We start from the raw sequence: 24,571 nt of genomic DNA on the forward strand, positions 1-24,571 counted from the left end.
ACATTTAAATGTTACATGTATTTTAAAAATATTAAATAAGACATAGAAGCAGCTGTAATTGTAATATATGTGTCTCTTATTTATTTTATTTTAATTTTTTAACATTTCTCTTATTTATTTTTTTACGTGTCTATTTTTAATTGTTATTATTATATTCAAATATAAGACATACATCAGGAAAACAACATCTGTACATCAATAAAGTCTCTTATTATATTCATACTGTACGTGTCGCCTGACGTCAGAGGAGCGCTACAAACTGAAGCGCATTTAGAATCTGGGCCTAAATGCCTAAAAAGAATTCAAAGTAAAAGTCTCTCATAAAGAATAATGAAGCACGCCCACAACCCCAAGGATAATTAACTCTCTCAACTGTGTCAACACGACTAAACATCGAAATATTTACCGAAGCCTTGCGAAACTAAATCCAAGAGAAAACTATACGGATATGTGAAGGAAGGACTTCTTTCGCAACCGGAAGTACCGGGAACACCTCAGTACGGATGCACTCATGAATGAAGCAGGCCGAGAAGTTTCGGGTCAGAAACATTTGGGATTTGACTTGATCCTGGACGGTGATCGTTTAATCTCTGTCTGAAGGCTTCATCGATTCATGCCCGGAGCTGGAGCTCGTTTGGAGAAGTCTCCCAGCGGCTGTTTTAGGGAGTTTTGAAGCGGTGCTGGAAAATGCCTGTGTTTCTATGGAGGTAACGTTACTCAAACATCAAAAAGACATTTCAATCTAACATTTCTGACGTCATTATACTGCTATCGACGCAACATTATTTTTTATGTGTAACTAATTACATACTGCTTTTAATGACATGCTGTGCATTTCAACTATTCATCAAAGAATCTTGAAAAAAAAAAACTTTTGAACCTGTAATCAATTATATTTTTACAGCAAATATTAGAAATGATTTATGAAGATCATGTGACATGAGGCTGGAGAAATGATGCTGAAAATGCAGCTGCACATCAGAGGAATAAATTATATTTTAGAATATATTCAGATAGAAAAGACTTATTATAAATCGTAAAAAAAAATTGTCAGTATTTTAGATCAAATAAATGCAGCCTTGGTGAGCAGAAGAGACTCCTTTAAAAAAAAAAAAAAAAACATAAAAAAATTAATATCCTCTCTCTCTGTTATATATATGATGTTCAGCAAATTATAATATTTTCCCCCAATATACATACATATATATATATATATATATATATATATATATATATATATATATTAATATATATATAATTTTTTTTACACCATATTTACTATGTTTTTTTTTTACCCCCTTATACACCGCTGTTTAAAAGTTTTGGATCAGTACGATTTTTAATGTTTTTAAAGAAGTCTCTTCTGTTCATCAAGGCTGTTTATTTGATCAAAAATATCGAAAACAACACTAATATTGTGAACTATATTTTTATATATTTTATAATAGAATGTGCAATTTTGAAACATTTGATACAACTTTCTAAATATATTTTAACAATATTAAAATTAAATAAAAATGATAATATAGAAACAAATAGATGCTAAATCTAAACATGCATCCTAGTAAATTTACAATCTTTTGATGTTTTAGTTTTTATATTTAATGACAAACAATTACTCTCCATTAAAATGTACTTTTACTACATGTATTTAAGTCTTATAATAAAATATGCAATATTGCAACACTTTTATTAAATTTTATGAATATATTTTATCTATTAAAATTAAACTAAATGTTTTAATAATGTGTATCCTAGTCAATTTATAATCTTCTAATGTTTTAATTTTTATTTCTAACATTTGGTGACTAAATATTAAATGTATTTAAAAAGTAATCAGAAATCATTCTAATATGCTGATTTGATATCAATATTGAAAACATTTTGCTGCTTAATATATATATTTTGGAACCTGTGGTTCTTTTTTTCATTCTCAGATGAATAAAAATGAAAAAGAACAGCATTTATTTAAAATATAAATATTTATATCACTTTTTTATGAATTTAACACCCTTGCTGAATAAAGGTTTTCAATTATTTTCAAATAATAATAATTACGGACCCCGAAATTTTGAATGCTACTGTATATATATATTGTTAGAAAAAAATATATATTTTAAATAAACGCTGTTCCTTTTAACTTTTCATTCATCATAGAATCCTTAAAAAAAGTATCACAGTTTCCCCCCAAAAATATGAAGCAGCAACATTGCTAATAATTAGTATATTATTATGATTTCTGAAGATCATGTGACACTGAAGACTGGAGTAATGATGCTGAAAATACAGCTGCACATCACAGGAATAAATTATTTAAAATATATTTTTAAAATAGAAAACCATTATTTTAATTACAATAATATTTCACAGTATTACTGTTTTTTCTTCTCTATTTCTGATTAAATAAACACAGCCTTGTTCAGCAGAAAAGATACTTTTTTCAGAAACACGACACATCTTACTGATCTCAAACTTTATAGACTTTATGAGTCGATTAATTCCAGAAGCATGGAGTTTATAATGACGCGCTCCTTCTTCATCAGTGTTCAGTTAGTGGTCTAATGGCAGGTAACCGGTGGGACGGGGGTAAGTTGTGCCGCCCTGAGCTCGGAACACAAAGCCCTTCTGTTGGAATGGGATCAGAGCTGCTGGATTCCAGGAATGCCGATTTCTGTTCTAAAGACTCCAGTGTTGCATTACGACGAGGTCTGCAGCCGTGACGATTCTGAGCCCCGTCTGATTTCAAGAGTGATGCATGATGTTTTTCTCTGTAGTTTGTGTTGGTGTGTTCTGCCGTCTGTGCTGGCGGACGCGGACGACGCTTCGCTGCTCGGAGGATGGCAGGACGTGTGGCTCTTCCGCTTGTTCCTCAATGTTTTGGGCTACGCCACCATCATCATCCCTGGATATTTTCTCATCAGCTACTTCAAGCGAAATAACTATCTAGAAACAGGTTTGTTGAAGCAACCCAATCTGAGCACACTGACTTCTGTTGGTTCCCAGCTTGAATGAAGTGAAGTCATAGAATGCATTTCAGTAAAAAAAAAAAAAAATATATATATATACAGTACAGACCAAAAGTTTGGAAACATTACTATTTTTAATGTTATTGAAAGAAGTTTCTTCTGCTCATCAAGCCTGCATTTACTTGAGATCAAAAATACAGAAAAAACTGTAATATTGTGAAATATTATTACAACTTAAAATAATAGTTTTCTATTTGAATATACTTTAAAAAAATAATTTATTTCTGTGATGCAAAGCTGAATTTTCAGCATCATTCCTCCAGCCTTCAGTGTCACATGTAACATCAGTTGATCACATGATCATTTACAAATCATTCTAATATTCTGATTTATTATGAGTGTTGGAAACAGTTCTGCTGTCTAATATATTTGATCAATAAAAGGTTAAAAAGAACTGCATTTATTCAAAAAAAAAAAAAAATTCTAATAATATATATTCTAATAATATATTTTCTTTATCACTTTTTATCATTTTAACACATCCTTGCTGAATAAAAGTATTGATTTTATTAAAAAAAAAAGAAAGAAAAAAAAAATACTGACCCCAAATTACTGAGCAGTAGTGTATATTGTTATTACTAAATATTTATATTTTAAAAACATAGCTTCTTTTTTTTACTTTTTATTCATCAAAGTATCCTAAAAAAGTATCACATGTTCTGAAAAAATATGAAGCAGCAGAACTGTTTCCAACTTTGATAATGAATCATCATATTAGAATGATTTCTAAAGGATCATGTGATAATGATCCTAAAAATTCAGCTTTGCATCACAGAAATAAATGATCATTTAAACTATAATAAATTTAAAAACAATTATTTTAAGTTGTAATAATATTTCACAATATTACATTTTTTTTCTGTATTTTTGATCAAATAAATGCAGGCCTGATGAGCAGAAGAAACTTCTTTCAAAATCATTAAAAATAGTAATGTTTCCAAACTTTTGGTCTGTACTGTGTGTATATATATATATATACTATATTTTTAATTTTTCTACCATTTATTTTTTTCTGACTTCCATTATGATTTAATAAAAATTCCACTTATTTTTTCCTACTTATTTCCACTATAATACATTTTTTTACTAAAGCCTATTATCAATTTATTAGTTGATTTTCATGACCATTTTCTCTCAGTTAGGCAATGCACTGTATTTGGACCTGAGCATGTGTCAGATTAAAGTACTGGTCAAATGTGATTCCTGACGTCCTGCTGATGTTGTCTGCAGGTCGAGGGCTTTGTTTTCCTCTCATAAAGACGTGTGTGTTTGGGAGTGAAGCTAAGACTGCACTGCTGGATGATGCTTCATCAGCGGTCAGAAACGAGTCTGAATCCAGTTCATCTGCTCAACAGGCCGTCAAACTCCTCTTCTGTGCTGTTGGACTCCAGGTTATACATTTATAGTTAAACATCTCCACAATAACATCTACACATATCAGTATTTATGTAACTTTTACTATATGCACAAGTTAATATTCGCCATTTGTTCACCATGAAGGCAGTACAATATTCTGATTTTATAAAAAAAAAAAAAATAGTTAGAATCTCAATAGTGTAATTACAGTATATATGTATAATTTAGTTTTTAATAAATGTTTAATTTAAATGTAAGATTTTTAATACTTTATAATTTCATAGATATTTCTTTGCATTTCAGTAATTTCTTTTTATTATTATTATTTATTTTTTTTACAGTATGCATTACTTTATTTATTTGGAGTTGTTTTTGTAATCCCCATGATTCTCACTAGTTTAATTACAGTATTTATAATTTAAATAGTGTTATTTGGTTTAAGAAGTTATTTTATTATTATTAATGTCTGCACAAGTTTATAGTTTTCATGTGTTAACAAGAATGTCTACTCTATATATAATTTTTATTTTAACCATTTACGTGTGTTCAAAATATCTGCAATATCAATTTTTTTATTATTTATTGTTTAATTAAAATTACCATGAAATACCAATTTATTGATGTTTTGTCCATTTTTAAAATTATTTTATTATTTAATGAACATCACCATGAAAGCAGTGTAACATATATTTATAAATATATATATATATATATATATATATATATATATATATATTTATAAATATATATATATATATGTATATGTATATGTATATGTATATATGTATATGTATATATGTATATATGTATATATGTATATATATGTGTATATGTATATATATGTGTATATGTATATATATATAAATATATTTAATTATTTAAATTACCTTTATTTTCAGTAGTAATACTCATAAATGCTTTAATAATAATTTTTTTTTAATGGTATTCTATTTTATTTGATTGAGTTTTTTCATTGAACTCTTAGTGATGTTTATAGTCTGATGTGTTCTCAGTAACGTCTCCAGTGTCTCTGTGTGTTCTTCTGTGGTGCAGGCGTCGTACCTGACGTGGGGTGTTCTTCAGGAGCGGGTGATGACGCGCTCGTATGGCGCCGGCGAGGCGGAGGGCAGCGGCGAGCGCTTCAGAGACTCTCAGTTTCTGGTGTTCATGAACCGGATCCTGGCGCTGACGGTGTCCGGTCTGTGGTGCGTCCTTCTCAAACAGCCCCGCCACGGTGCACCCATGTACAAATACTCCTTCGCTTCTCTCTCCAACATCCTCAGCAGCTGGTGCCAGTATGAAGCGCTCAAATACATCAGCTTTCCCACACAGGTACAGCACTGCATTCTGGGTAAATGAGCTGCATGATTTAAATAACAGGTTTCATACACAAAGGTAATTCAAAGTTCTTTACATTAAAAGGATTTCAAACAGATATTTAAGAAATAAATTTAACAGTAAAAAAAAAAGTAAAAACTAAAGATAGATATGGCCACATTTGAGTAGAGCATGAGGTTGTTTTTAAGTTTTTGTCGATATTTTCCTCACGTTAACCCAAATTCAATGTTCCATAATTTATTTATGCATTTTAATTTTTAGGGGGTTTCCTAAAATAAAATAAAAAATTAAATAATGTAAAATATAAAATAAAATATAAGATTAAATGTAAAATAAAATAAAAAATATAATGTAATTAATATAATTAATTCCCATTATTCTCAGTTGTAATATTAGATTGATTCTCGAGTGTATATATATATATATAGATATATATATATATATATAAAATACATTTAAGGATTTATTATACAAATAGAATTATACAAAATATTAAATATAAGAATTTATTTTAAAATGTAAGAATTTAGTTTCGAATTAAAGTTTTTAAGTCACAGTGAAGGCAGTACAGCAAATATTAATAATGACAATTTTACCAATACTTTTTAAAGTAATATAATTTCGGTGAACAAGATTTTTGTTTGTGGCGAGATTACGTTTTTATTCTAATGTTTTGATTCCAGGTTTGACATTGTAATTTGTGCACAAATTGATTTAAACGAAAAACATGAAAATAATAAAATCGGTAAAGGTCTGTAATTTCCATCATGATGGTGACTGATCCTCTGGGTCCTACACATCGCTCGTCTTTCTTCTCAAAGCCGGATGTTCTCTGTGAGGTCACTGCTCAGCTGGAGATGTGTTTCTGTCGCAGGTTCTGGCCAAGGCCTCTAAGGTGATCCCCGTGATGCTGATGGGTAAGATCGTGTCACACAAGAGCTACGAGTACTGGGAGTACTTCACAGCCGTCCTGATCTCGCTGGGCGTCAGCATGTTCCTGCTCTCCAGCTCCACGGACAAACACCCGTCCACCGTCACCACCTTCTCCGGCGTGGTCATCCTCGGAGGATACATCGTCTTCGACAGCTTCACCTCGAACTGGCAGGACAACCTGTTTAAGTACAAGATGTCGTCGGTGCAGATGATGTTCGGCGTCAATCTGTTCTCGTGTCTGTTGACAGTGGGCTCTCTGCTGGAACAGGGCGCCTTCTTCGACTCGCTGGGCTTCATGACGCGTCACTCAGAGTTTGCGATGCACGCCGTGCTGCTGTCGGTTTGCTCCGCCTGCGGGCAGCTCTTCATCTTCTACACCATCTCTCAGTTCGGCGCGGCCGCCTTCACCATCATCATGACCCTGCGGCAGGCCATCGCCATCCTCCTGTCCTGCTTCCTCTACGGTCACGCCGTCACCCTGGTGGGCGGCTTCGGTGTGGGTGTGGTCTTCCTCGCCCTTTTCCTGCGCATCTACGCCCGCAGCCGCGTGAAGAAGAGCAGCAAGCGTCCCACGCAGACACCCGTTCAGAAGGTTTAACCGAACACTCGTTCGGATGTGTACAGAAGCCACATTTTCGTGGTTCATTCGTCTTTTTTTTGTTTGCTGTTGAACTGTGGGTTTGTGTTTCGGTACAGAAAGGGAAGGGATTTCGCCTGCGTGTGTGTGTGCGTGTGTGTGTGCGTGTGTGTGTGCGTGTGTGTGTGTGTGTGTGTGTGTGTGTGTGAAATCACGAGCCATCGAGTGAACACAGACTTTGATATCTTTGTAATTTGGTACTTAATACATTCAGTTTTTCTATTTAAAGTTTGCTTTGAGAGGAAAATGAACTGTTGTTGAGGAGTGTTTGTTCACCCTTCGTTCTGTTTGCATCATGTCTGGGTCATATTTCACAAAAAAAAGTCCAAAGGAAAATATGAAATTAATAAAAAATTGTTTAAAATAAAACACACACACAATAAGAAATAGAAAAGACCATGTGGCCCTTTTTTAAGAACCATTTAACTTCAGTGCAATGATACAATATAAAATTAGAAAGAAAATATTTAATTATGTAATAAGAAAAAATTTAATTAAAAAACTTTCATGAAAATTAAGCATGTTTTCTGCCCAAAATCGACTATATTACTATAAAATAATAAAATATTAAATAACAAAAAAATGTTACAAGAAATAAGACACGATTTAGGCTTTTTAGGAACCATTACATCTTCTACATAATGATGTTCTGCCCAAATAATAACAATAACAATACTAATTATCATATTTTAATAGTTTATATCATTATTTCCATACAGTAATAAAATACTAAATCAATAATGAAATATAATAAGAAATAAGACAATTTAAGCTTTTAAAACATTTGATTTTCATTAAAATGACATTTTATGATACATAATAGTACAATAATGTAATATTAATAATAAAACATGAGACATTTAATTTTTATTTAATTTTTATTTGCATAATGACATTGTTTTCCTTCAAATTAAGCCAATTCTGAGCTTCTTATTTTTATTATTATTATTATTATATATATATATATATATATATATATATATTTTTTTAGTAACAGTATAATACAATAATACAGCTTTATTCGTTGTAGTACCATAAATAGAAATACTATATTTTATGTGAATTATGAGCTAGACTTGACATGGTTTTGTGAGATTCATGGGTCACAAATGCAGTTTTCCAAGTGAACTATTTTTCCTTTTAACTTTGGACTGAAACCCGAGCTGTTTTTGACCAGTTTTGTGAGATTCTCTCTGTAATTTTACCTCTAAGTGTCAGAAGGAAGAGGGTGTCAGGTGTGTTTCTCACGCATTTTCATAACTCATAACCCCAACTATAGCATTATAATCAGGCATGTTAAAGGCAAGTTAACAGAGGTCCTCATTTAGTCTCCCTCGTGTCATTCCAAACCTGCATTACTTTCTTTAAAAAAAAGAGCAGAATATTAATACAGCTCTATTCCATAATGATATCACACCATCACGGATGGACGTTTTTATGCTGTTTTCTTCCTCATTACATGCTTTTATTGTATTGAAATAAAGCATGCATATTTTGATCTCATTCTGCCTTGTATTTTCTTGATTCAACAGAAGAAGTGTCTCAAGTTTGGAATGACTCCAGTGTGAATTATGACGAGTATATTTCGGTGCACTGTCGCTTTAAGAGTCTTAGGTTTGTGTTTTTCTGGTCAGATGAGTGAGGCACTGAAAAATGTCACAGGTTTTGTTAAGAGCCTGGGGGAAGTTCTATTTATATATATTTTTCATAAATGATCTACCATTAAAACATGTGCAGAAGTAATAAGAGAAGCCAACAATCCAGTTTTACAGTGTGACTCAGTCCACATGTGTCTGGTGTTCGTTAGAACAGGATTTCTTTCGTTATATTGAAGGTTCTTGGGAAAACTGAAGAACCTGTTTGTTGCTGATAATCACTTTAAGTCTTTGTCAAGACTTTGATTTGCACGTGCAATAGCGATCTGCCTTCTCTTGCAGTTTTGAGAACTGAGTTTCTGTGGTGTTAAAAGCAGCAGGATGGATTCAGCACAAATAAACAGTCTCTGACCGTGAGACAGGACGCCTGAATATTAGTTTCACTGTTTGAGCTCTTCCAGGAAGACGTGCTTGTTTACCAGAATGTTAAGGTGAAATCTCTTTCGTCCTGCATCTACGTCCTTTTGCATGCTGCAGAATTATTTTTAAACTCTAATGAGGACTAAAATTGATATCTTTCACTACAGGCTGTAGTTTTAGTTAGTTTAGTGGGTTTATTTTTCATTAAGTTATATGATTATTTAAGCATTACCAGGTGAATCTCATGAAGACCGTTACCATTCAGTGGCATTAAAATTATATCTTGCATAAATAAAATGATGCTTATTTTAGGATTTGATTTTTTTTTTTTGCATTGACATTTTCATGGCAATTACATCAGCAAACATTAAATCATTATTTAAATTTTATTTATATATATATATATATATATATTTTTTTTTTTGCATTGACGTTTTCATGGCAATTACATCAGCACAAATTAAATCATTATTTTAATTTAATTTAATTTAATTATTATTATTGCATTGTGATATTTGGCAATTACCTAAATGTGTCTGGATGTTTTGATTTTTTTCTTCATTATCAAGGTTGATTTTCATATGACAAAGTTTTATTTATAGCAGCAAAAATTAAAACCGAGTTCATTTATATATATATATATTATACTACATTAACTGTTTTTGCATAATTAGTCTGTATATATAAATAATGGCATAATTAAAAGCTTAATGCTCCTAAAAATAGATTTCAGTTCCTTTGGGTAAATCATTTTTTGTCGTTTGATTTTGTGGTGAAATATGACCTGGACATGTTTGAGTGATTCACCTTATCAGCAGAGTACATGAGGTTTTGTTTTCTGTATGTAATATGAGTTTCCTGTAAAAGCCCACAAATGTTTTGGAGGTTTAAATGAATCTGTCAGCATGATTGCTCAGATAATGGGTGACGTGTGTCTCAGTTCTCCCCTTATTTTCAGCGTCGGTGGTCAATCTGAGGGAATGTGAAGGATGTGAATGGAAATGCTACCTAACTAATGCAGTCGTCTTAACTTTTTTATATTCATTGTTTATATATACTGTATATATCAGACTGAATTAATTTGATCACATGACCAAACTCACTTTCTTCATACCTGCTTTTTATTCTGTTCTGATTTCTTGAGTTGATGAACTGTGTGTTCATGTGCTAAATACAGTTAGATGGGGTTTTTCCACGTCTTGAAGAGTCTCTTGTGTTTGTCTGTTGTGATTATAAGGTCTCTAAAAAAAGAGATGCAAGATCTTTAAAAGCAGAATCCATCTAAAAGTTAGAAAAGATTCAAAGATAGATGAGATATCCACTTTATTTTTGCAAAGCGGAGGTTCCCTGTTTTCTGTGAAAGTCAACTTCAGCTTCATTAAATGTTAAGAATAACAAAGTGCAGTAAACGGTAAAACTAGTGTGTTTATGATTATGATAATAAATTAAAATCGAATAAACTTCAAATTAAAAAAGATAGGTTGATTGTACGGGAGCATGTTTCTGCCACTGAATAAAAAACAAAAGAAGGTAAATGCGACTTTTTATCACACAATTTTGAGTTTTTTTTTCTCGCAATTGCAAGTTTATATCACGCAATTCTGCCTTTATAATTTGCAGTTGCAAGTTATTCTCTTTTTTCATAATTGCTAGTTAATATCTCGCAATTCGGATAATTTTTTTATTTATTATTTTTAATTTTGTGGCGGAAATGGGATTCCATATGATTGACACTAAATAAAATACAGTAAATAAATAAATAGGTTATACCCTGAAAAAAAGGGTGATTTTACCTTGAAACTATTTATTTTTGAATACATTTTTTTTTTTATAATTTTTTTTGTGGCGGAAAAGGGCTTCCATACGATTCACACTAAATAAAATACAGTAAAATAAATAGATAAATAGGTTATACCCTGAAAAAAGGGTGATTTTTACCTTGAAATAAGTTTTTTTTTTTTTTTTTTTTAATAAATTTTTTTATTATAATTTTTTTTTTTTTTTTTTTGTGGCAGAAACGGGCTTCCATACGATTGGCACTCAATAAAAAACAGTAAAATAAATAAATAAATAAATAGTTTATACCCTGAAAATGTGATTTTACCTTGAAACTATTTTCACTCGGAAGTTGCTAATACATTTTATAAACTCAAAGAAAAGGCAAGTACCACATTCAGATAAACATGACATTTTGAAGTTTAAAGACAGAAATAGCATTTTCTTTCAAAACATATATACTCCATATACATAAATACTACAATAATCTTTATTTACAACATCAAAAAATAATGTTTTAGAGAGTAGTGAAACAGTGGACTAAATAATGTAAATTAACTAGATTTTTACTAGAAAATGCTAAGCTTGTTTATTTTACTCGATAAGAAAAATAGAAAGTAATTGCAACTTTTTATCTCAGCTTTGTGATTTCTTTTCTCACAATTCTGAGTTTACATCTCGCCATTCTTAGAGGGAAAAAAATACAATTGTGAGATGAAAAATCACAATTACCTTATTTTTTACTGTATTAATTTCAAAGTGGAAACAAGAAACAGAACTGTGAGAATTACGAGACTCATAATTGCAAGAAAAATACTTTAATTGTGAGATAAAATGTCATAGTTACACTTTATTTATTTTACATTCTCTGGCAGAAAGCAGAACTCCACAGCAACTCTCAGAATAAAAAGGTACAAAAGCTGCACTGACACCAAACTTTTTGTACCTTCTTATCTTATTCACCCCTAAAATTTGCATATTCCTATCTTAAAGATACATAGAAGCACTTAAAGTTCAAATCTAGGTTCCTAAATTGTTCATATTAGTAGGCCTATACCTCTTGAAAGGTGACAGATTTTATTTTTATTTTCTGAAAGTGTAGGTTGAAATGGTTTTATTATGTTCATATGTGATTGCTAGGGCATTTTTCAACGGCCTCGATCAATTCTGATGTGTAGAACCAATGATGCTGTAAATAGAACCCCCTCTTTATGCCAACGCAGAGCCGACAGAAGCACACACACATACGAGCTGACCTCGATCTCATACACATCATGGAAAACAAAAGCGTGTTCTCGATATGCCGAGAGGAAGCCACGTGTGAGCTTCAGTTTGATTGATAGTGGTTGTACAGTGATTTGGAGGACGTGGGCAGATGTTCTGTAACTGAGATCCAGCTTTCAGTATGTGTGTCCTGAATGAGTCTGATGTGTCACTGTACTGATGCCATCAGCCTGCTTCCCCCAACACACACACACACACACACACACACACACACTCACGCACAGAGAGAGACACAGACACACACACACACACATCTATCTATTTATCTATACGACTAAATATAATGTAATCTATCTATCAATCTATCTATCTATCTATCTATCTATCTATCTATCTATCTATCTATCTATCTATCTATCTATATATATATATATATATAAAGGTAGTTGCATGTTTTTATTAGAATTGTGAGATAAAGTTCACATTTGAGTCTTTTTTTTCTCACAAATATTAGAAAATATTCAAAATTGCAATTCTGAGAAGAAAAGTTTGATTTGCAAAATATAAAAAAAGGTCCGGACTATGAGATTAACAGTTGCAAAAACGCTTTTTATTTTTTTTTATTTTATAGTATAAAACCAATGGAATTAGGATGTTATTTTATATTTTAATTTTTTTTTTCTGCCACCAAATTACTTAAAAGGCAGTTTTTATCACACAATTCTTTTTTCTAACGAAGAACCACTTCTTACAATTCTGTGAAAAATTTGGAGTTGTGATAAAAACTCAGATAAAAAGTTTGAATTGTGAGATATAAACTTCCATTTGCAAGAAGAAAAGTAAAAAAAAGAAAGTCAATTTCTTTTTTCCATGGTAGGAAAAAAATATGGGACAAGCTATTTATTTTAAATTAAATTAAATTAAATTAAATTAAATTAAATTAAATTAAATTAAATTAAATTAAATTAAATTAAATTAAATTAAATTAAATTAAATTAAATTAAATTAAATTTAATTTAATTTAATTTAATTTAATTTAATTTAATTTAATTTAATCCTCAGATAAACGTATCTTAAAAAGGTACTTGCAACTTTTAGTTCACAATTTTGACCAGTCTTCTTACAACTCTGAGAAGAAAAAGGTTGAATTGTGAGATATAAACTTCCATTTGCAAGAAGAAAAGTAAAAAAAGAAAGTCAATTTTTTTTCCATGGTAGGAAATGTTTTTTATTTTAAATATTTTATTTTATTTTATTTTATTTTATTTTATTTTATTTTATTTTATTTTATTTTATTTTATTTTATTTTATTTTATTTTATTTTATTTTATTTTATTTTATTATTTAATTTAATTTAATTTAATTTTTTGTCGTCTTACAATTCTGAGAAGAAAATGTTAGAATTGTGAGACATAAAGTTTGAACTTTAAGATCAAAATTTGTTGTTGTTGTTGTTGTTTTTAAATTGCAGGATATAAACTGAGGCGTCTGTACCGTATTGTTTATCTTAAAGTAAGTGTGTGGCCGTGCACACCTGCATTAGGCTGACATGTGTCTCCGTGCATCTGTTCTGCATGCTCTTGCTGCTGAGTTTCCAGGCTGATCAGTATCTCTGCGGTCGCTCCCCACACTCAGCCTCTCTGAATGACTCGATGAGAAGCAGTGTAGTAAGACACCCACACGGACAGAAGCCTTTATCAGACATCCTCTACAGTCACCTGGGCAGAAATGAATGTTAAACCCCTCCTCAGTCATGTCTTTTACAGCAACACATGTGACTTAGAAGAAATCGAGATGCAGTGACTGAGTGTTTGGACCATTCAGCAGAAGAACTGAAAAGGTTAAATGTTTCCTTAATACCGTGTGAGCAAAAAACACACAGATGGTCTTGGAAGACACTCATCTCTGATAATAAAGCAGGTCAGACCACTTCCAATAAATGCCACCGATGAACAATTTCTGCTGGTTGAAGGAAAAATGTTTACTTGACTGTTTACTGTAAAGTCCACTTCTCACATCATAGTCTTTTTTTTTGCAAATAAAAACTAAACATGAATGTGTGAAATTTGCATGTACTTCAACAGGGAAATAGGGAAAAATAAATAAATAAATAAACTGAAGACCAATTTTATGACCATAATTATTATTATTATTAATATTATTCATTGAAATTGTTTTCATAAATAAAAATATGTATACTGCAGTGACTAAAAGTCTTATTATATGTCTAGGAAAAATAAAAATACGATTTTTAATTATTATTATTTTATGTGAAGTACAATAGTATTTGCTCTTTATGCAGCTCTTTACTTAAATTGTGTTGAAATCATTTGTGTGTACTAACAGTAATAAGGATTTGGTTTGTTTAATTCACTAAAACAATGTCAAACAAAACAAAAAAAAAAGTTTTTTACAACAGATTCCTTTTCTTTATGCAAAGTACTTCTTAATGTTTGACTTTTGGGGGACAGAAACAGATTTAACCACTGCTCTATATTATGATGTCTATTATAGATCAGTGGATTTAACTCTATTGCGCCGCTCTCTGAAGTTGTCAAACAGAGACACCTGGCGGATAAAGGCGGAACTGTCACTATTGTCACTGTCGCACTACAACCACAACTCATACATTCATCCGCTTATGTTTATTTAATTATTTATTTGTTTATTTCTACAACTGTGGAACACAAAATAATTTATCTGAATGTCAAAACCATCAAAACACGTGTTTAGGTATATAAACAGTTAATATACGTTTCGTCCCCAGACCTGTCTAATTGGTCCATTGTAACATCGTTCCGGTGCGTTTTATAAATTAACATATTTGAACCCATCACAACTTATTAAACAGAGTGCATGGCGTGAGACGATTAAAATACGGCATATTATTCGCCATATAAAGAGGAATACGGATAACAACATTAATGTCCTATTACAAAGTTATTGTAGCCTACTTTTATGTGTGTTTCTGGTGTTTTTGGTAGTCGACAGGCTTCATCAAAGCCCTTCATCCTTGATGTTCTGCGGTGCATGTAAGACCAAATGAGGGTGAGTCAATCATTTTAGGAAGAATCTTACAGAAAAAGCTATCAAGAATATAAAAATGAAATATTTCACTCCCAAATCAAATGTAAAAAATTTGCTTTTAAAAACGAATATTTTAAACAATAATGTAGAGGAATATAATTGTCTAATGCACAGTTTTTTCAGGTCTTAAATTGGCATTAAATGTTGCATGCGCTTGCAAAATAAATGAATGCATCATATTCTTTCTCAGTATTTTTGTTGTTTTTCAGTACAAATTTACATTTTTTTTTCTGAGCTCAGTAGCAGATATTTGTTCTGGTTTGATTGAACTCGCTTCATTTTGATCCGTTTCTCAGAAAACAAGACTTGTTCTTAAAGTAATGGAGATATGTTGGAAGTGAAAATGTCAAGTTTGAAGCAATGCTAATTTGAGACATCTAGATACCTTTTTGTGTTCCTTTGAGTTGATTTCTTTTTCTTTGTCTGAAGTGTCTTAAATTGACCTGGATAAAACCTGAGTCCAATGCATCTGTTTGAACTAAATATTGTGCAGAGAATCAGTGGATGAAGACTGAACAGACTTTATAAAGCCTCCAGGAAGTCGCTCAAATCTAGCAGTTAATAAAATCCTAATTAAAATGCAACAAAACTTACAACCATAAACTGACATGCTTTTTTTAAGTCTATTATTATTACCAGATAAGGACTTAAATAGAAGTTTATTTAAATATCCATTTGGAAAAACGTATGGCATTGCACTTGAAAAAAAAAAAAGATGCATTGCATTTCTTAACTTTATGGTAAGTGGTTGCAATCAGTTTATGTTAGCTATATTTAAACAACTTAAATCTAGGTAAAATTGATTGCAACCACTTACCATAAAATTTCAATTAATCATTTTTAATGCAGGTATCAAAAAGGTTCAGGGCAACTTTATCAGGCAAAATGTTTTTGCATACAATTTAAATCAAGGAATATAGGTGATCCCAAGAAATTTTAGGAATGCTGCATGAAGTTAACTGGTGAAAAGACAAAAGTTGTGTAGAAAAAAAATCCTTCCTAAAGTTGTGCAAGTGACTTCATCTAATACCTTTATCCAAGTGCATGCAGTTTTAAATGTGTATTTGGTTAAACCTTAATTAATCCAAACTAATAAGCAAGAGACAATGCCAAAAATTCAGGTTTCACGCGTTTTAATTTCTGAAAAACAAGACAACACATGCCTGCAGTCAGGCAAAGGTCCTTCCCCTTCCATGCAGAGAAATGCTGCTTGATTCAATCCAGCAGACTCCGTATCAGTGAAACACAGTGCTTATTGTGCTCAGACAATACAGGAGCAAACCACTGAGCCACGAAAACATCTCATTACATAAAAAACAACCTAAAAGGTACATTACGGCTCAAAACAGAGCAAAAGTCGACAGTATGCTTTAGTTACATTTATGATGCTCTTTCAGGAATCAATACAGAGATCAGCTCAAAGACAACGACAGGATGTTACGGAATGATTACGGAGAAAAAAGAAAAAGGTGACGGATTGATTTAATCGACTTCCTCCATGCGGGAAGCGTCATCGTCTCCTTCCAGAGGTGGAATGTCTTCGGGAACCGGAGCGGAGCTCGGCTCTTCCACGGGAACGTCTTCATCTTCATCAATCCCTGCAGACAGAATAGGAGACTTAGTAACTCCTTCAGGACCGAAACGTGAAAGAGTTAGAGGAGCTTACCTAAACCAAGCTTGATCATTCTGTAGATGCGGTTCGAGTGCGTCTGAGGATCGTCCAATGAGAAGCCGGAGGACAGCAGCGCGGTTTCAAACAAGAGGATGACCAGATCCTTCACGGCTTTGTCGTTTTTATCAGCATCGGCTTTCTTCCTCAGGGTGTCCATGATGGGATGATCGGGGTTGATCTCCAGGTGTTTCTTGGCCATCATGTAACCCATGGTGGAGTTGTCCCTCAAGGCCTGGGCCTTCATGATCCGCTCCATGTTGGCCGTCCAGCCATAAGTGCTGGTCACAATACAGCAGGGAGAAGACACCAGACGGTTTGAGACCGTGACCTGGAAGAAGAAGAAGAATTAAAGTCTGAATCAAGCAAGGCCTGGTTGCATCAAACCGAAACACCCTGTTAGTCACTCGACACAAATGCATGTCATTAGACGACAAAACTGGAGTCATGTTTCACACAAACTCACCATCTGTGCAACTCTGACTAGGAATCCTGTTTATAACACAGTTTGGAAGAATTAATGCCTAATAGGAGTGGATTAAGATCGAAGTAAACTAAGTTACGCAAACACACACCTTCTCTACTTTCTTGTCCAGGATCTCTTTCATGAGTTTGCAGAGGTTCTCGAACTTGGCCTTGTCTTCCTCCATCTTTTTCTTCTCGTCTTCGTCCTCGGGCAGCTCCAGTCCCTCTTTGGTGACGGAGACCAGAGTCTTGCCGTCGAAGTCCTTCAGCTGCTGGATGCAGTACTCGTCGATGGGCTCGGTCATGTACAGCACCTCGAAGCCTCGCTTGCACACGCGCTCCACGAAAGCGGAGTGAGCGACCTGGTCTTTGCTCTCGCCTGGAGAACAACGACAACATAAGAATATGCCAAAAAAAAACACTACTAAACAAATGTGACCCTGGAGCACAAAACCAGTCTGAAGTCTCTGGGGTATATTTGTAGAAAAAGACGAAAATACATTGTATGGGTCAATTTTTTCATTTTATGCCAAAAATCATTAGGATATTAAGTAAAAATCATGTTCCATGAAGATATTTTGTACATTTCCTACCGTAAATATTAAAACTAATTTTTTTTTTAATAGTAATATGCATTGCTAAGAATTCATTTGGACGACTTTAAAAAGGCGATCTTCTCAATATTTAGATTTTAAAATAGTTGCATCTCAACCAAATAGTCCGATCCGAACAAATCATACATAAAAAAAAAAGTTAATTTAGCTTTTTAGATGCATGAATCTCAATTTCCCCAAAATGTATCCTTAAGACTGGTTTTGTGCATTCATATGTTGTCATTTCACTACTAAATAAAGATAAGTAACACTTCACATTACTACTGTAAAAATTATACTAATATTTGACCAGGGAGCACAAAAGCAGTCATAAGGGTCAATTTTGGGAATTGAGATTTATGCATTATCTGAAAGCTGAATAAATTATCTTTCCATTGATGTATGGTTTATGATCCGACAATATTTCGTTGAGATAAAACGATTTGAAAATCTGGAATCGGAGGGTGCAAAAAACAAAACAACTTTAAGAGTCGTCTAAAGTTAAGGTTTTGGCATAGGTTAAGGTTAAGTTTTGGCATAAATTAAATCAATTTTGACCCTTACAATTTAAGATATTGCTACATATATAAGCCAGCGACTTAAGACTATTTTTATAGGCTGTATTTCTAAAAGCAAATCCATCAAACTTTAGACAGAAAACCCCAGTGAGCTCTTAAATCTCTTATGAATCGTCAATTACAAATACAGGAAGATGGTTGGCACGTGTTCCCAAATGCATGTCAATGCCAAGCGCATCCAGTGTTGTGGTTTAGATGAATGAATCCTGTCTCACCGGTGATGTAGTAGATGGACTTCTGGTTGTCCTTCATCCGGCTGACGTATTCTGTGAGGGAGGTCATCTCATCGCCTGACTGTGAGCTCTGATAACGCAACAGTTCGGACAGCTTCTTGCGGTTCTGAGAGTCCTCGTGGATGCCCAGCTGGAATTCACAACGAATGCATTAACACCGCTTTCTATCGCATTCTTACAGCAAGTGACAGGAGCAAAGTCTTGGAGTCTTACTTTCAGGTTCTTGGAGAAGCCGTCGTAGAACTTCTTGTAGTTCTCCTTGTCCTCGGCCAGCTCGGCGAACAGCTCCAGACACTTCTTGACGATGTTCTTGCGGATGACCTTGAGGATCTTGCTCTGTTGAAGCATCTCTCTGGAGATGTTGAGAGGCAGATCTTCAGAGTCCACAACACCACGGACGAAGTCTGGAGAGACAGTTATTGACTGTTAGTGAGAGCTCAAATCCCACTGTGTCTAGCAGCAAAGTTGCATTTGCAATGCATTCAAAATTTTGTGATCATGCATAGTTATCCTCAGCAGGAAATATTGAGCAGGACTTTTTAAATCCACCAGGACTGGACCATGAAGAGACTATTCGCAAACTTGACAAATGGATGGTTTCATGTTGAATTTAAGAGCTAGTTCACCCAAAAACTACAATCATGCCATGTATTCATTCTCATGCCTTTCCAGATTCATTTGACATATGATAAATTAAGACTTCATGAAAGCAGAGGATTTAAGATCCACTGAAAACGTCCAGGTAACCAAAAAGGTCATAAAAGCATCATAAAATGCATCTAATATGAATAGATCGGTTTAATCGAAGTCTAGATTCAAGATTTTATTTGTCGTAAAAAAGTTATGAGACATACAAGAAGTGAAGGTCTGGCATACTCTTTAGACTGTGCAAAAAAAAAAGAAGAAAAAATTAGATGCATAATGAAATATCTGAGAAAAAAAATACAAATAATGAAATATCAAAAAAAAAAAAATAATAATAATAAAATAAATAAATATATATATATATATATTTTTTTTTCAGGGAAAAAAATACAAATAATGAAATTTATGGAAAAATATAATACAAATAATGAAAAAAGTGAAATTCAAAAGAAAAAAATGAGAAAAAAACTAATGAAATTTACAGAAAAATAAACACAATATATTAAACTACTACACAGATGATGTGCAGAGATGTAAACAATATGCAGATGAGTTGCATAGTTAGGTTTAGGTCTAGTGTAGAAATATGATTTAATTTAGACTTTAAATGCAGGACGTTCAATGACTAAGCCTCTCAACTTTCATTCAAAACATCTTATTTGTGGTTTTGTAGATGAACTGAAGTGTTATGGCTTTGGAACGACATTTGGTTTTTTGGGTGAACTCTTCAAATGAAGCGACTTACTCAGATACTCTGGGATGAGCTCCTCGCAGCTGTCCATGATGAAGACCCTTCTGACGTACAGCTTGATGTTGTTCTTCTTCTTCTTGTTCTCGAAGAGGTCGAAGGGAGCCCGGCGAGGGATGAAGAGGAGCGCGCGGAACTCCAGCTGACCCTCCACAGAGAAATGCTGCAGGACCATGCAATAAAAATCAGTATCTCATCAACTCTCTCAACACAGTCCTACAGAATCTGATGTGTTACCTTGACGGCCAGGTGATCTTCCCAATCGTTGGTCAGGCTCTTGTAGAACTCCCCGTACTCTTCGTTGGAGATGTCGTCAGGGTTGCGGGTCCAGATGGGTTTGGTTTTGTTCAGCTCCTCCTGGTCGATGTACTTCTCCTTGATCTTCTTCTTTTTCTTCTTGTCCTTGTCTTTGGAGTCCTCGTCGTCATCCGAGCCAACGTCCTCGATCTTGGGTTTGTCTTCGCCTTCCTCCTTCTCCTCCTCCTCTTTCTCAGGCTTCTCCTCCTCCTCTGCCTCGTCGTCGCTGATCTCCTTGTCACGTTCCTTCTCCACCTGCATGGACATTGGTATTTTTACCATCAGCTCTCATCTACTAGAACGATTAAACCGATTAATCGCACTTACGAAGAGAGTGATTGGGTATCCGATGAATTGGGAGTGTTTCTTGACCACTTCCTTCACTCGCTTCTCCTCGATGTACTCCATCTGGTCTTCTTTCAGGTGAAGAATGACTCTGGTTCCACGGCCGATGGGCTCACCTGAAGATCGACAGGTGACGGTGTAAACAAAATCACTCTTGATATTGCACTTGTGTCATCTAAGAGGTGTTTGTAACGTACCATGATCCACTTTGACTGTGAAAGAGCCGCCAGCGGACGACTCCCAGGCGTACTGCTCGTCATCGTTGTGTTTGGTGATGACCGTGACCTTTTCAGCCACCAGGTAGGCGGAGTAGAAGCCCACACCAAACTGACCGATCATGGAGATATCCGCACCAGCCTGGAGAGATGAACAGGGAACATTAGAGACTAAACTCAAAAAGGAGAAATGCTGATAAATTGCCATTTTCAGCCAGAAATATGGATATTTTATTGGTTTGCTTTTTTGTTTAAAAATCTGTATCATTAAAATTATAAGGGTTATTTTATATTAGGCATTTAAATGATAAATAGGCCTCATTTTTAAGCAACACCAGGCCAAGTGCATCCACAATTTCTGGCTTCTGCAAGAAATTATGTATACAAATAATGAAATGTCTGAAAAAGAGAAAAATAAGAATTTTGCCAATTTGACAGTGCATTTTTTTCCCAGTACGATTAAAATAAGGGTTATTTAATATGAATTTAAATAATAAATAGGTCTAATTTTTTTTAAAAGGCATTAGGCCAAGCCATCCAGAATTTCCGGTTTCTGCAGAAACGGTGCAAAAAAAAAAAAAAAAAAAGCAATGAAAAATTATATATATATATATATATATATATATATATATATATATATATATACACACACATACACACATATATACACACACACACAACTGAAATATCAGAAAAAATAAGATTTTTGCCACTTTGGTGCATTTTTTTTTATTCAGTATCATTACAATTATAAGGGTTATTTCACATTATGCATTTAAATAATAAATAGGCCTAATCTTTTAAAAGTTAACTTAAATTTCTTAATTTTTTTATTAATTTACAATTTTAAGATTTAATTTTCATTTTCTGCCCAGAATTGTAATTTTGGTACATCTGAGAAACACACGAATAGACCGGCGGACACATCACCTGCAGAGCCTCCATGAAGGCCTTCGTCCCAGATTTGGCGATGGTTCCCAAGTTGTTGATGAGATCGGCTTTGGTCATCCCAATTCCGGTGTCAATGAGGGTCAGCGTGCGTTCGTGAATGTTGGGGATGATGTCGATCTTCAGGTCCTTGCCGCTGTCCAGTTTGGTGGGATCAGTCAAGCTTTCATATCGGATTTTGTCAAGAGCCTGACGAGTGGGGAAAAACAGATTGATTGCAGGAACTATATAATCTCATTGCATATGAGGTAAAAGAGGCTATCATTAGTCTTACATCAGAGGCGTTGGAGATAAGCTCCCTGAGGAAGATCTCTTTGTTGGAGTAGAAGGTGTTGATGATGAGAGACATCAGCTGGGCGATCTCTGCCTGGAAGGCAAAGGTCTCGGCCTCCTCCTCTTGGCGCATTTCTTCAGGCATCTGAGAAAACGCATTATATACATCAACATGGTTTAACACGCATAAAAACTATGAACTTACACAGAAGTGCACATTACGGATTCATAAATGTTATTATCCACTTTCATCAGTTGCATTACAGTTGTACTAGAAAAACCGGCGGCTGAAAGACCCGGATGCGGAAGAGCATGGCGCAGAAGGACAATGAGCGCAACACGTGTTTTTCTGCTGCAATCCTTGAAATGAAACCGAGATTTGTATACGTATTGCGTACATATAGCCTTTTTTTATATTCAGCGTAAAAAAAAATCAGTTTTCGTGACATTTTTCCCAATAACTTAGAACGCAAAATGATTAAATAATTATAAATATGATTGTTTATAATAAACCAATTCCCAATTCGGATCATCCGCGGTTCTTGTCAGTGTGAACGCAAGTATATATAGATTTGAATTACAACGAGAATTTGAGAAAAAGATGCTTAACTATAACAAGAATCGGTTATATAGCATTGTTCAACCAATGCACCTGCTCATCGACTCTTTAAATAGAAATAAAAAACAAAAAACGGTTCGCAAAAACTTCAGATTTATTTTAAAAGAAGAAAAATACATGTCAATCGATCTTATGAAAAATGATCGCGTCGGAGACAAGTGACTCCGCGTCTTTAAATAGCGAATTAATTTTAGATTAAACCACGGTTTTTTTTAGTCTCGATTAGTTCCTGTAATCATAGGGAATCATTTCAGATTGAGCTCGATGGCTTACCTTGGTTCGTTTAGTTGGTTTTTGATGGTTTATTCGCCACAGAAGCAGATGATCTCCCCTACGCTGATACTCAGGGAAGCAGAGAGGAGAGAACCCCGCGTGCGCGGCTCTTTTCTTACGTGCGCGACTATATCCCTCCGCGCTGACGCACTCTGCAGTGTTGCCAGATCCGTGTTTTTCCCGCTGCGTCCACGGGTTGATTTCCATAACCGCTGGTTGAAGAGACAGCAATTATGTGATATTTAACACATGGAATGCGCATTTTACTAGGGACGCCTGCTAAAAAAACGTATATTTTACCCCCGGAATGCGATTTTCATAGCTGGAATCCGTAGAAATGCGATTGAGCTAGATTGGGTAGTTTTAATGCGAGAACCTGGCAACCCTTGCAGTCTACACTGTTTCATTTGTGTTAATCGCATTTATTCCTAGCCACAAATGCATTATTTTACTAGCTTCATCAGATAACGGTAAAAATACAGAAATACATGTCTTAAGAAACGCTTAATAAAGTACAATAAAACAATAAAAAACACTTTATTGTTATTTCAAGTTTCGCATTAAATTTTCCTGCAAGAAATGACCCGGGATTAGTTAATTTTAATTAAAACAATTCCGTTTCGTATGAAAACCCAACAATTTCCTTGCACTTTTTATTTTATTTTATAAATAAACAGTATGCATGCTTATATGACTCTTTTGTAACTACATTAAAATATGTGACATTTAATAAATGCTAGATTTATAGACAGAATTCAGGCAGATTAATTTTATTTTTTTATATTATCATTAAAACATTACGCAGTCAAATAGTCTGTTAGAAATGCAAATAACAAGGCGTAATCGATTGCACTATGTTCGGCATCGGAAGAACATCAGTCGTTGGAACCAGCGGTGCTTTGTCTCTTTCCAGCACTTTCCATGAAACTCCCGCCTTCGCTGACGTCACCTGTCACTCAAATGCAGTTTGCAGCGTTGAAGGGCGAATCTGAAGAAACGTCGTTATAAATTTCAAACCAAAATCAAAAGGAAAACTAATTAAGAAATATTTCTTAATGTCGCTAAAAATACGATTTATGAATTCGCACTGTGAGATTCACAACTCAATTTGAGTACAAGTCTTATTTAGAATCAACAGAGAATATGGGTCGCACACAGTCCATGGCAATAACACATTAAAAAAACATTAAAAAAAAAAAAACATTAAAAAAAAAAAAAAAAAAAAAAATTATATATATATATATATATATATATATATATATATATATATATTTTTTT

At 33.6% G+C, this 24,571-nt stretch overlaps 2 protein-coding genes across 3 annotated transcripts; one reads left to right on the top strand and one right to left on the bottom strand.

Annotated features, from left to right (window-relative positions):
* Positions 1–480: 480 nt before the first annotated feature.
* On the top strand, positions 481–7,557 carry slc35b2 (solute carrier family 35 member B2). Of its 2 annotated transcripts, none has more exons than XM_059498155.1 (6): positions 481–707; positions 2,775–2,953; positions 4,257–4,417; positions 5,436–5,714; positions 6,595–7,417; positions 7,449–7,557. In XM_059498155.1, exons 1-5 carry the CDS (start codon positions 688–690, stop codon positions 7,249–7,251), a joined length of 1,296 nt encoding a protein of 431 aa, XP_059354138.1. In that variant the 5' UTR covers positions 481–687; the 3' UTR covers positions 7,252–7,417; positions 7,449–7,557. The 2 variants fall into 2 exon arrangements, with proteins under 2 accessions (XP_059354138.1, XP_059354139.1); XM_059498156.1 differs by having other exon boundaries at positions 6,595–7,409.
* An 8,951-nt stretch (positions 7,558–16,508) lies between these two features.
* hsp90ab1 (heat shock protein 90, alpha (cytosolic), class B member 1) lies at positions 16,509–23,452 on the bottom strand. The gene is made up of 12 exons (XM_059498157.1): positions 23,294–23,452; positions 22,403–22,546; positions 22,111–22,317; positions 21,163–21,322; positions 20,948–21,081; positions 20,561–20,875; positions 20,321–20,486; positions 19,144–19,334; positions 18,913–19,060; positions 17,637–17,905; positions 17,059–17,392; positions 16,509–16,990 (listed from the first exon to the last, which is right to left on the bottom strand). The coding sequence occupies exons 2-12, from the start codon at positions 22,544–22,546 to the stop codon at positions 16,875–16,877; spliced, it is 2,184 nt and encodes a 727-aa protein (XP_059354140.1). The 5' UTR covers positions 23,294–23,452; the 3' UTR covers positions 16,509–16,874.
* Positions 23,453–24,571: the final 1,119 nt, after the last annotated feature.

The sequence above is a fragment of the Carassius carassius genome, chromosome 18 (genome assembly GCF_963082965.1).
Source record: "Carassius carassius chromosome 18, fCarCar2.1, whole genome shotgun sequence".
In the NCBI taxonomy this organism is placed as follows: Eukaryota; Metazoa; Chordata; class Actinopteri; order Cypriniformes; family Cyprinidae; genus Carassius; species Carassius carassius.

What these genes read in the sequence shown, in the direction of transcription:
- slc35b2 (XM_059498155.1), top strand. Translation starts at nt 688, where the DNA reads ATGCCTGTGTTTCTATGGAG. An exon ending in TCTGTGCTGTTGGACTCCAG is followed by an intron (nt 4,418 to 5,435) that starts GTTATACATTTA and finishes TCTGTGGTGCAG; the next exon opens with GCGTCGTACCTGACGTGGGG. An exon ending in ACATCAGCTTTCCCACACAG is followed by an intron (nt 5,715 to 6,594) that starts GTACAGCACTGC and finishes TTTCTGTCGCAG; the next exon opens with GTTCTGGCCAAGGCCTCTAA.
- hsp90ab1 (XM_059498157.1), bottom strand. Translation starts at nt 22,546, where the DNA reads ATGCCTGAAGAAATGCGCCAAGAGGAGGAGGCCGAGACCTTTGCCTTC. An exon ending in GCTCATCCCAGAGTATCTGA is followed by an intron (nt 19,335 to 20,320) that starts GTAAGTCGCTTC and finishes CTGTCTCTCCAG; the next exon opens with ACTTCGTCCGTGGTGTTGTG. An exon ending in GCTTCTCCAAGAACCTGAAA is followed by an intron (nt 19,061 to 19,143) that starts GTAAGACTCCAA and finishes TGTGAATTCCAG; the next exon opens with CTGGGCATCCACGAGGACTC.